Source organism: Medicago sativa, chromosome 6 (assembly GCF_051527215.1).
Source record: "Medicago sativa cultivar Bolivia chromosome 6, Bolivia_mono, whole genome shotgun sequence".
NCBI lineage: Eukaryota > Viridiplantae > Streptophyta > Magnoliopsida > Fabales > Fabaceae > Medicago > Medicago sativa.
Window position 1 is genome coordinate 64,416,361 of NC_140754.1, and position 13,525 is coordinate 64,429,885.

Genomic DNA, 13,525 nt, shown 5'->3' on the forward strand with positions numbered 1-13,525 from the left:
CAAAACGTGTTGGATGTACTTGTCTAAATTTTCAACGGATCAAGAGCGTCATGAAAATTTAAACAATAGCTTTATACATTGTTAGAATGGAAAAATGATCCCATTATACTTCTCCAAATTTTGGAAATGAGAGTTTTGTCGAAAATTTATTTTGATTTCGAAGCTATTATTTTGTATGAAAAACTGGTTGAGCAATTTAACTATGTGAGATCTAGAATTGATTCACATGTGTTGTTTTCTACTTTGTGTGATTGAGTATGACTTTCATAATAGTTGCTAAGCATGAAATGTGAATATGTCTTTATGACATAAGTTGTTTAAATTGATTTTCTAGGCGAAAATAATTTAAAGTGATGTTTGGTGACCACAGACAAAAATTCATCTGTTGTTCAAATTTTATCAGACTCATTTTGTCACAAAAATATAAATCAAGGATCTACATATCGAGTATAATGATGATTTGATATCATTTTAATTTTTTAAGTTGTTGAACAAAAAATTTATCGGATAATAATTTGTTCGCAGAACGACGAAAAAAATATTATTGGTAATTTATTGTATGACCTATATTTACTGTGGAGTTCATATGTGACCGAGATTAGACGCTTTAAATTAGAAACTTGAGGACCAAACCAACGATGTGGCATAGAGGACAAAATATCTAAGATATTTTGATTTGATATTAGTTTAATATGTTTGTGAGTAGTAAAAATGAATGGCTAAGATTGAACCCACATGTCTTACTATTTGATCAAATGGCTAGGATTATTTTGTGTGGCATATTTAAGACAAGTTCCATGATTAAATTTTCTCTTCCTGCATCTTGAAATAAAACGTGAACCCCTTCCTCTTGGAACTCCAGTTCCGTCGTTTCTCTTATTCCTCTCGCCTGGTGATTAATCTTAGTTAAGGTGAAAGGTTATTTAGCTCAAGAGTTAGAAGATTAGCTTGCTTGGGAATAAACTTGAAGTAAGGATTTTCTTCTCTCTTTTCTTTTCCATTTCAGCCGTGTATGTGGGTTTGTTGGGAGAGGATATTTATTTTGATCATTTGCTTATTTTGACGAGTTAATCATGTTTCTATTACCATTAATTTTAGTTGTGTTGAAAGAAAGAAAAGCAAACAAACTTTCCTTGTCAAAACCGTGTGATACATATAAAGAGATAATGATTTTGGATTATAATTTTCATGCTCATTTCTTTTATTAATGTTGGAGAGTGAGTCTATGTGATAGTAGATCTAAAAGAAAATTTACGATCCGTTCATTTTAAAATTTTAGTGTTCTTGGAAAAATGTTGAGATGTAAATTTTATTTGATATATATGCTTTAGACGAGGAAAAGAGTTGATTCAACCGATTACTTTTTGAAAAATGTTGTCCGGACGAAAGGGCTGAACCGTGCAAGGGTATTTTCGTCATTTTAAAACTAATAAAATGTGAAAATGAGTTGATCAATGGATTCACGTCGTCGTGACGGTCGAAATGGACCTATGGTTTGCAACGTTCGGACGACGAATGAATTTATTGCGAATTTCTGAAAATAAATTGTGCTTGAGCAAACGTTGGAAGTGATTGCCTGGACTTTCAGAGTTCAAATTTAAATGTTTGAACTGTTGAGTTGTTGTGTTAGGTTGACTGAGCCAAAGGCTATGGTATGCGATGTAAACACAAAGGGGACTCTGTCGAAAATTCGTCAGATTCATTTTATCTTATTTTTGAGTGGTTTTGAAAAGAGATTTCAAAACGGATAATATTTTGGGATTCACCTGAACATGAAAAGTATTTGTCAAATTGTTTGGAAATCTTTAAGGTCTCTCAGAAGACTTAGAGTATTTGAGAAAAATATTTCCTTGGGTGATTTCATGGAAAAATACTATTTAAATTAGTCTCATCGAAGTATTTGGAAGTGTTTTAGAAACACCGTTATTTTGAGATTTTGTCTTGAGAACAAAATGTTTTGTATAATTGAGTATTTGAAATAAAAGTTTTTGATGGGAAAGAGTTTCCTAGACTCACTTTTGGCAAGTTTATGGTCATTGAGTGTTTTGAAGAATTTCGAGACAAAAGTTATTTTGGAAAATATTTTATTGAACTTTTTGGAAATATTAAATTGATCGTATTTCGGAGCGTGTTTAAATTTTACCTAGAATGGGTAGAAAGATTTAGAGCCGATGTTTACCTGAGTTATTGTATCTGTTAGGATACTTGAGGGTTAGTGACGTTCCTGTTGTATGCTTACGAGTTGTAGAGCAATACGTTGTAAGGAATGCTTTGCTTAGGTAAGGGCACTTTCTTGAAACATCATAGTTACCTAAATGCCTGGATGGTTTATGTGCTATTGTGTGTATTGTGAATGTGTTTGCCCAGTGTGGGATTTGTTTCCAATCAATGTGACTATGATATGTCGATGTGTGTTGCTTTCATATGATTTGTGAATAAATATATGAAATGTCTGTTGATTTATGAAATGTTGTTTGATATGAATTAAAAGATAACATGTGAACTGCCGGTTGAGGCATGTTTTTATACTACATATGTTGAATGATGTGTAAGAGTTGCATTTTCACATATTGAGTGGACAATATATGCTCATGAATTTCATGGTACGTGTTAGTAAGTTGAGACGCACTGATTTTATAGTACGCGTTAGTAAGTGGAGACGCGCAGGGTGTGGACTGCCATGAAGGAACCCACCTTAAATCTATGAGATTTATTGAGTCTTGGTTGCTCGACCATTGTGGGGGGTTTACCTCAGATGTGTCAAAATGAGGACCACATGATTGCTCGACCATTGTGGGGGGTTTACCTCAGATGTTTCAGTATGAGAATCATGAATTTCTTACCCTCTGCGGAGTGAATTATTTCGGAATCATTTCCATGTGATAGGCCAGTGGAGGTTGTATAACACATGTAGAGTCTGCATTTGCTAGGCTAATTGTGCATCATTATATCTTGTGTGAAGAATGTTTATGTTGATGCCATTTACCATGCTAGTATGTTATGCCTGCAGTATTTTCGTAATTATGTTGTTTTTAGATCGTGACCCTTTACATTAATCCGTGGATCGGGCTTTGCCCCATATCCATATTGGGAGTGTGCTTTGTGGGAATAGCAAAGGCTTTGGAGGTGTAGCAGTTTGGCAGTCAGGCTTGATGCCGTGGGATCTTGTACCATGTCATCTTAGTTCAGAGTTAAGGATCAGCGTCAATCGAATACGAGTTGAGCCATCAGTGAGGGAGAATGTTTATCAAATGATATCAGTTAAGCATGAGTTTATGTATCAGTGTCAGGCTAAACACGATTAAGGCGAAGGGCGAAGTGGTAAAAAGCCGCAAGGGGCTATTTAAGGCCATAAGGGCCATTTTCCTTCATTTTTCATTTCACTTTCTCTCTCTAGGTTTGAGAGATAGAATTTTCTCCTCCTTCTCTCTAGGATGGCGCCACCCTTCCTTCTCCAAATCCACCAAACTCTTTGAAGATCAATAAGGGGTAGCCAAGCATGGATTATGGTGTCTTAAATTGCAAGAAACAACAAGATTGGAATGGTAAAATCATGGGAGCATGAGGATTAAGAGACTCAAGAAGCTAGGGTTTGATCTTGGGGAGCTTTAAGCTTGTAGAATGCTGCAAAACATCATGAGTTCTTAGATAGAACCCACCTTTGGGATTATGTGATTAATTTTGCAAGGAAAACATGAATTGTGATAAGTTTAGGTAATTATTATTTTTGTACCCTTGCCTTTGATCTTGTTGTGTTCATGTTAAAATTTCCATGAAATATGTTCTATAATCACTACTACAAAATACACCCTTTAATAGCACTCATTGTGATCATAGTGCATTGCAGGATCGAATTGGACGAGTTTTGGGTTAAAATTGCAAAATCTGCACCACAGACCCGAAGAAACTCGCTATTAGCAAAATAATTTCGCTAATAGCGAAATTCACAGAATGTTACCCAGAGAATGTCGCCATTAGCGAAACTGTCTGGAATGGCCAGTATGCTTTTGGCTTGTTGGCTCGTTCTGGAATGGCCAGCATGCTTATGCCCACTAATCCTGACTCTTGATCAGCTTAGGACACCCGACTCACATCCCTTGAAGTAAATCTACAACCAAGTTCTGATACCACAATGTAACACTCCGATTTTCAAAACAAGTGTGCATTTATTTTTTTTACAACTCAATGTCACGCACTAAAGGATTCAGGTCGTCTTTAAGTTAAAATCAGAGTAAGTAAAACATTTTGAAAGCATTACCAACAATACAATCTGAATCAAATGTTACGTTTTATAAAAAAAAATTAGGCAATGAGCTTTTAATATCAAATCATGCACTACGAAAGCATGAAATAATGTTCGAGTATTCATTTCTCATGGTAGTATCATTTACAGCGGTGCCCAAACAAAAGAAGTAAAAATACATAAACATAAGACACCACAAGTGAAACATCATAGTAATATCTTTCGTCGTACTTAACATTCTTCATCACTTAACCTCTGATACATCCGATGGGTAAAATTCTTATTGCTGAGGAGCGGGATGTTACAGATTCCTTGTACCCACATGCATTATTCCTTGTTTTTCATGGTTGAACATAGGTGTTTGGACTAAAATTGCCATTTCTGTGCGTTTCTGGAGTTGAAAATAGGGGGTAGGACTAAAACTGCAAAAAAATGATAGTTTAAGGACGATTTTGTTCGATTAGAAAAAGACAGGACCATTTTCGTGAACAGATCAAAATGCGAGGACCAAAAGTGTAATTAAGCCTATAATTTATATTTTCATTATCTCTTTCTTCTTTCCATCTTATTAGATTAGCGTTGGCAATGCAAACATAAGATCTATTTTTCTGATTTGAAAGTACATAGAGATCGGATATTTATTAAATCATTACATGAAGAAAGGAACCAAACAACAACACACACCTTGTACATTGATTTGTTGAAAGCAAACATTAAAATCACAATAAAGTAAATAGAGATCGGATATTTATTAAATCATCACATGAAGAAAGGAACCAAAAGGTGGAAAGAACGTAATGGTCGAATTTTAGAGCAAAAGGTGGATTGTATGCAAACTTTACTTGAAAGAATTAAACTTCAAACTTATTGGTGGCTGAAATAAAAACTCGCTACTTATGATTTTGATTATCGGTTTTGGAGGTTTAAACCTCGTCATTGTTTGATGTATGTAACTTAGCTTTTGTTCTGGCACTTGGCGCTTTATTATGTTGTCTGAAAAGATTATGGTTTCTTTTAATTCCATTTTGTCTCGTCATTACATGAAGAAAGGAACCAAACAACAACACACACCTTGTACATTGATTTGTTGAAAGCAAATATTAAAATCACAATAAAGTAAATAGAGATCGGATATTTATTAAATCATCACATGAAGAAAGGAACCAAACAACGACACACACATCTTACATTAATTTGTTGAAAGCAAACATTAAAATTAAAATAACAATACAACAAAGACATGATCGTCTAAAAAAACACAGGATATATGGGGCAAACAACCAAGTGTCAGCCTACGACATATATTGAACAACAATAACATGAGTTTCGGCATATATTGAACCATATTGAGACCATATATGCACAACTAGAAAAAACTGATTTAATGAAGAAGATCTAGAAAGAAATATGAAATTTGTTTCTCTAATTAATCACAATTTTGTGAGATTTATAGAGAGATTTCTTATTTTTCCTGTCACCGATCTTTGTCACTATTTCATTTGTTCTAGAAGTGATACATGATCATATATAGTATTATATTATATTATGCCACGAAGAGTCGGCCATTCATCATGGATTCGTTTGATACCACCAATAAATTGAAGGGAAAGATTAACACGTGCACAATGTTCTCCTTTGAAAATGAAAATTTCATTCCCACCATAAGCAGTAAAAGCTGCATCAATACCCTCTTGAAAGACCGTATTGACAAATGCCGGAAAAAGATTGGTAATGTGTAGAACATTATAAACATAATTGGAGTTATAGTTTAAAAAACCGCACATATTTCCTTTGAATAAAACAGCCTCGCTGGAACCATCGAGCCTAAATGCCGCATCTATTCCATATGCAAACGGTGTTGTCTCGAGAGAAGGAAACATGGAAACAATTTCAACAGGACCTAAAACTATTCTGGCAGCTGCAGGACCAGAACATGGAGCATAATCTGTTTTGACGCATTGACTTTTAGAGAAAAAGTATGCAACATTGCCTTCGGTTTCAAATGAAGAATCTATTCCCCTTTTAAATATCGTTTTGGAAAACATTGGAAACCCTGCATCAATATCAACCGGACAACTGATAAAATCTTTATTATGATAATCCAAAATCACATACCTTTCTTTCACGAAAAGGTAACATTCATTAGGCCTGGATGAACGGAATGCAGCACCTATGAGACTAGCTTGCATTTTTCTTGAATGATTGTTTTTTATTCCTGTATTCTATTTAACAACAAAAAGGATATGAGATGTTTTTCTTTCAGTTTGTAAAGGTCTATGCTTATATAGATGCTATGGTAATGTGAACACAAAATGTCAAATTTGAAATTGAAGTCGAAAACACGTTTAGACACTTGACCTCTTTAAAGCCGCAATGAATATGGGAGATATTGCACATGTTTGCATGTTTCCAACTAACAAAGACTGGTTTGGTGTATTTAAACAATTATTAAGTCACCGGTTTAATTATTTAGTTAAATCCAACTTTCTCGATATATAGTTTATAATGACCAAGAAAATTAACAAAGTCTTGTCTTGGAGTTGGACTACTTAACGAGGGCTACAAAAATCATGAAATGCATGAAATAAGACACGAGGAATGTTAGTTATACTCACGTTTGAACATTCTCTCTTGCATTCACTCTTTTATTGGATGTAATCCATGTAGTATATCTCACCACTTTGTGTGGGTTCTATTTCCAAAGTGTAGACTTACAATGATTTAAACCAACAAAAAAATGACTATTAAAGAAAGTGTTGTTAGCACTACTCGATGAGACATTGCACACGTTTGCATGTTTCCAAGCAACAAAGTCAAGTTTGGTGTCTTTAAACAATTATTACGTCACAGGTATAATTAGTAGTTAAATCCAACTTTCTCAATATATAGTTGATAAATGACCAAGAAAATTAACAAAGTATTCTCTTGGAGTTGGGCTTCCTTACGAGGGCTATACAAATCATGAATTAAATGAAGTTTTGTTAAGAATCATGAAATTGGAGTCCAGGAAATCATCCATATTTGGCACAGAGCAACCACATAAGTGAGTTGGATATCATACTTTAACCTTAATGTCATCGGTTTATTGGTCCTTGTTTACACTGATTTTTGGTAAACAACCGCTGGTTTAAAAAATAGTTACTTGCAAGATCAACCAGTAAATCTTAGGATCATATTTGTGCTTTTGTGTTTTTTCAAGAAATGTAAAGTTCTTAAAAGGTTAAGTAAAACAAAAAGAATAAAAGCAATCGAACTAAACCCAGTTGAATTCAATCGAATGTTGTTAAGCAAAAAACAAAGAAATTGTTCAAAATGAACAAGTAAAATGCAAAGACATTTAAGAAAAAGAACTTAAATTGCATTGATCGAATGTAAATTGGTACACAGATTCATACATTGCAACTTGTGACTCGTTTCTCGCATCCATACGGATAATTTGAGTGTAAGTTTTGTATGATTGAATTGCGACCTCTTTTCCTTAGGAAAAACTACTATTTATACAAATAGGAATAACTAACTAACTTCAAATTCAAACCTATAACTATAGAAAACTAACAAATCTTATCCATCCAATTTAAATTTCGAACGCGCCTTTAGAAATGGCTGTTGCTTGTCCTTATCCGAAACGATAATCGTTCCTCGATAGGCTTCGTCTGTCGAACTGGAACACGCGCTCCCAACAAGTCCAACTTCGATAAACACTTGAGAACAATTCTTCATTTCTTCGATGACAAGGTCAACTCTCTTTGACTGCATTTAATACTGTACTTAATGATAGCCTTTAAAAATATGGGCTAACAAATTGGCCCCACCATAGTTTGTGGGCCACGTTCCAGTCATTGGGAACTACCACTTTGTAAAAAACTGTCAATGCAAGATGTTGACACATGTCCAGATCAAAAGGCTATAAACATAAAGCTTTTACCTTTACCTTCTCACTTTCCAACTTTTCCCTTTTCACTGTTCATTCTTCTCCTTCGCAAAGAAGCTCTACTAAAGAAACCCCTTTCAAAATTTCATCTTTTCCCAGAAAAATCATACCGTTCTGTTTGTCGTTTCATTTACTAATCTGTTTGCCATGACGAATGCGGAAAAGGATTTTTTTTTGTCAATTTTTATTATTTGAAATGTTTTTGTTTTTTTATTTAATATTTATAACCTAAAAATTATTAAAGCGTGACTAGGAAATAAAGCGCGGGGGGATTTTCATAAAGACGTTGGATCAAAACGAAACCCATTTCCCTTGGATATAAACTAAAGCTAAATTTTTTGCATTTTTTTGATATATGAGAAATAAATAAATAATAAACAAGACATTACATAGTTTTTGTGATTTTTGACACTGCTAACCCTAAGACACAATATGAGCATCAAACAATAAACTGAATAGGGACTATGTTCTTAAGTTCATTCTTAATTTTGAAGGGACATTATAAATTGAAGGGACTATGGCCTTAAGAACAACCTTTTAAACCGAAGGGACAGAAAAAGAGGGAGAAGAAAAAAATAGCTTGTCAACACAAGCTAAATGAGGGAGAATAGAGAAAAGTTCTTTGACAACTTAAGATAAGTTTTGATGTGTGTTTTTGTTAGGGATGAGAGCTCTATTTATAGGTGAGGAGGTTGATGAAAATGGAAAACTGGTTTAATGGATTTTGATGGTGATTTGATTGGTGTTTAATGGTGAATTTTGAAAGAGGAATGTGAAAGTTGACACTTGGCTTGGAAAATTTTGGACCTTGGACATTTTATTTTTGGACCTATTCTAAGTAATAAATAAAAAGAAAATAACCTAAAACAAACAAAATAAAAATAATAAAATAAAATAAAAGATGGAAATAAAATAAAATAAAATAAAATAAAATAAAAAAAGACTAATAATAAAATAAAAAAAGCTGACCCGAAAACGAACCAAAAATGAGGTATTTTAAAACATGTCTCTGCAGAAATTTTCTTTGAAAAGCCAATGAATATTCTGGGTCAGAGAACATATGAAAGTGGGCCAATGAATTTTCTTCGTCCGGAGATTTGAAGATGAATTCTTTGATTTGACGGGCCGAAGAGACTTAAATACAGAGTACACCTTTTTTTACCCTAAGATACTATGAAATGCTCGTGATGCAAGTATGAATGCAGGACATCAAAGATAATTTGACTGAGGATAGAAACAACAACAGGATACCCAAGTTCGTTCGAAGAAAGGGATCCGACTCCGCTAGGGGTAATGTGGTTTCACTGGAGTAAATGGTTGTCTACTATCGTATTGATAGTTGTATGAACAAAATAAAATGATCACTCAAATAATATATTTAGCCAAAAAATAATTATATTTCTTAAAATATTTAGAACAATTGAATAAAGTTTAATGAAAGGTTGTAAGTTACAAATTAAAATAATTATATTGATAAACTCATTAGTTACATTTTTATTAATTACTAATGTCTTATTATATTTTTATAAAGACTTTGCCACACAAACCTTTGAACTAATATTTTTCATATTACCTAGCTATGATAAATAAGACTTCTATTTATGAAGTAAGTACAATATATTGCGAAAATGAAAACTATAATATATTTACGTAGTCTAAACCTAGAGTCTTTACATAAATATCAATAATATACAACATGCAGTAAAAGTTCAATTCATTTTTATTTAAATATTTTCAATTGAATATGGAAGATTGTATCTTACATAAAAACAATATTTTAGTTTATAAACATGAAGACTACGAGTGTCTCTCGTTTTTGTTTTTATTAAAACAATAACAAAGATATTATAATATAATTAAGACATGTATAAAGAGAAGGCTAAAGGATATGATCCAAGTTGCATATTGGTGCTTATGAAAAACACTAAATTAATTTATACAGTAAAATTTTAATTTATTGCACATAAAGTTAAAACAATTCATTGAGAAAAAGGATTCAACAAAAATAAATTTTGTTGGAGTAAACCCTAATAGCCAATCTATATTGATTGGGTTTGGCTTTGTGTCATAATATTGATATAAATATATATTGTGAATATATAAATAATAAGGCATTTCTTTATTGGTTTTGTTTTGTTTCAAAATAATAAAGTCCCTAGAATAGTTAGTCTGTTTAATGTAACATTAAGTATAACTTAATTGTGAGACCCCATTAAACATAAGGAAACTATTCTTAAAGTATCCGTAGTCGAGCTTTATTGAGACGTGAGATATCATTAAAGCATAGAGACTATTATGTGGATAGACTGATGACCAAATCTCATAGATCATGGATAAGAGTTATCAAGTCTACACATAGATATAAATATTAGGAGTAATATTTATATTGGATTGACCCACCATGAGAATACTATGTAATATCCCGCCTGTCAGTATCAGAATATTACCCGCCGAACGCGTTAGATGACATGTATTTAAGGGAAATAAGTATGATGGAAATGTTTATTATGAAATGTCAGTCAACACGAGCTAAGTATCAGTGGCGTATAAACACGTGCAAGGCAAGGGCATTTTAGTAATTGCTCGAGAAGGGGGTATTTAAGTAAATTGGACCCAAAAATATCTCATTTTCTATAATCTTTCTCGCTCTAGGTTTTTGGAATTGGGAATTGCTCTCCCTTCTCTCTTCTTTCACGCCATTCCCTCTTCTCTCCTTCATTAATCCTTTCAAAAATTTCTTCCTCTCCCATGACAAGTTTATGCCAAGTTCCATCATGATCTCTTAAGCAAGGAAGCATGGTTCAAGTATGGTTTTCACCCTTTTCTTCACAAGGGGGAAGATTGGAGACTTAGGGTTTGTTCATGACAAGAGAAGGTGATGCTTGGAGCTTAAAAATTATTTATGAAATGGTTATTTCATGGTAAAGAATCCAAGAGGAAATGATTGGAATCAAGAGATAGGGTTTGGAAATCTCTTGAGCTTGGAGCTTGGAACAATCACAAGACATTTGTTAGGTGAGTTCCTTAGTTAGCTTCCTACCCTTTGGGATTGTGTGTTTATGCTTGCAAGAAAACATATATGTGTAGGGTTTATACTTAAAAATTGTTACCCCTTTTTATGTCATGTTTCCAATACAAGTGAATACTTGTTCCAAGACTACCTTGCAAGTTCTTTATGGTCCATAGAGTCAATATATGCCTTGGGAAGCTTTGTTTTGAGGATTTTGGAACAAAAACATGTTTTATGCAAGGCTGAGCTGCATCAACTCGCCACGACGAGTGAAGAGCTCACCATTGCGAGCAAGAAGGCCGGAAGGGGGTGGCTGCTCGCCACCAGCTCGCCACGGCGAGTTAAAGGCGAGCAAACAGTGGCTGCTGCCTTGTTTTCTCGTCTCACCTTTTTGTCGTGCTCCGGTTCGGCTTTCATTCACGTAATCTTTTATAAATGTAAACCCCTCAAAACAAGACTCCAGGGCATAGAATTCTAAATGTTTTATTGAAAGCAAAGCAAGTATTTATTTATATTGGAAAGCATGACATATGAGAGAAATATTCGTTTCACGATCGGGGAGCAAGTTATACTTCAAGTAAGGGAATGAACAAGAGCCTCGACTAGTTGTCGAGAATTAGAATGCTAATCATGAATGCATGTATAAGTTAGATTGCGAAGAATATTTTTACGCCCATGAACAAGAATGATCAAGTATGAGTTTACCTTAATCGGATCGATCAAGGTTCCGAGGTAACTCGCATGTATGTTTAGGTTTAATCTTTCACGACATTAAGACTAAGATTATAACCGCATGGCGGTGTTCGTGTCTCTTGATATCCACGTCAGGGGGATACAAGAGGTTCTCGGCCTAAGGGGAACGATTCAAGCCGCAAGGGACCTGCACGACACCGAGGGAGTCCGATGTACGTACATCGGTCATGTATGGGATTGTACTCGGGGTTACTCCACCCGGGACTTTCCGTAAAATGAACCAAGATAATAATGTTTGTTCAACGCTAACATAATAAATGAACTTATGTACGACATGTATGATATGAGTAGGTTTCTATGCACGAATATGTTTATGCTCACGAACGAGCCCATGTATGATTATGTTAAGAACAAGAAAAGAGCATGAGATGCTATTAGGCAAGAGCAAAATATGTGTAGAACAAGTAGAGAAAGCTATGTCCGTGACGATCTTAGGTTTCCCCTAATCGTCCAGTTTAAAATCATGTCATGAATATGCTATGTTATTTTAAGTTTAGGCCTTGTTACGTAAAGCATATACTTGACAATGCGGTCCTAGATTTCCCCTCGGCCGCCATGACATGTATAGATGAGAAGCCTATTGTTATACCCTAATTTTGGACCTAAAAATACTAACTCAATTCTTCTTTTCTTGCATTTCAAGTCATTTGAACTGTCTCTGATCAATTACATCTTTCTCTGCATTTTATTTCAATATTACTTGCAAAATTCACATAAAAGGGTATTTTAGTCATTTCCTATGTTAAAATTTCTTTCAGTCTTTTAAAGTTTGTTTGAGTCCTTTCAAATAGTTTGAATAAGTCTTTATTTCAACTCTATGTCAAAATCCATCTCAAAAATTGCATTTGAAGTCATTTTGAGTCAGTTTAGCCCCTAGGGGCATTTTAGTCTTTTCAAGTGTTAAAGCTCTGTCTAATCTCTTAAAAATGTCTCTGAGTCTCTTAATTTTGCTTGTATAAGTTCTTGCTTTAATTCCCTGTTAAAAATCCATTTTGAAATTTGCATCTGAGTCATTTTTAGCCGTTTTAGTCCCTGGGGGCATTTTGGCCATTTCACATAAAATTTCTGATTCATTTTAATCTGCTTTGTTGCTTTTAATCGTCTCGTTTTACGTTAATTTTTCAATTTACTTTTTCAAATTCAATTTTAGTTTTAATTTTCATTTTGGTCCTTGTACTCTTGTTATTTGCATTTTAATCCCTTTTTAAGTTTGTTAGAGTCAAAGTCAAGGTTTGTTACAAATCAAGTGCCACATGGCATCACATCATTGGTCCAAGCATTCCCACATCACCTATAAATAGGTCAAAGTCATGGTCAAATTACACAATTAATCATTTTCACAAAAACTCCACAAAAATCATAAACTTCATAATTATTTTCTCTCAATTTTTTCCCTCTCTTCTAACAAACTTTCCACCACCCTAACTAACTTTCCACCACCACTTCCTCCACCATAACAAACTTTCTCATCATCCACCACCACCATAACTAACTTTTTCTTTCACTTTCTCTCTCTAACAACCACCACAACTTCATCTTCAACCTCTCTCCAACAACCTTCAACCACCACAAATTCCTCCATAACCAA

At 33.9% G+C, this 13,525-nt stretch overlaps 1 protein-coding gene across 1 annotated transcript; it reads right to left on the reverse strand.

Annotated features, from left to right (window-relative positions):
- Nucleotides 1–5,360: 5,360 nt before the first annotated feature.
- LOC146916291 (albumin-2-like) lies at nucleotides 5,361–6,487 on the reverse strand. The gene has a single exon (XM_085718423.1). The coding sequence runs from the start codon at nucleotides 6,430–6,432 to the stop codon at nucleotides 5,782–5,784; it is 651 nt and encodes a 216-aa protein (XP_085574549.1). The 5' UTR covers nucleotides 6,433–6,487; the 3' UTR covers nucleotides 5,361–5,781.
- Nucleotides 6,488–13,525: the final 7,038 nt, after the last annotated feature.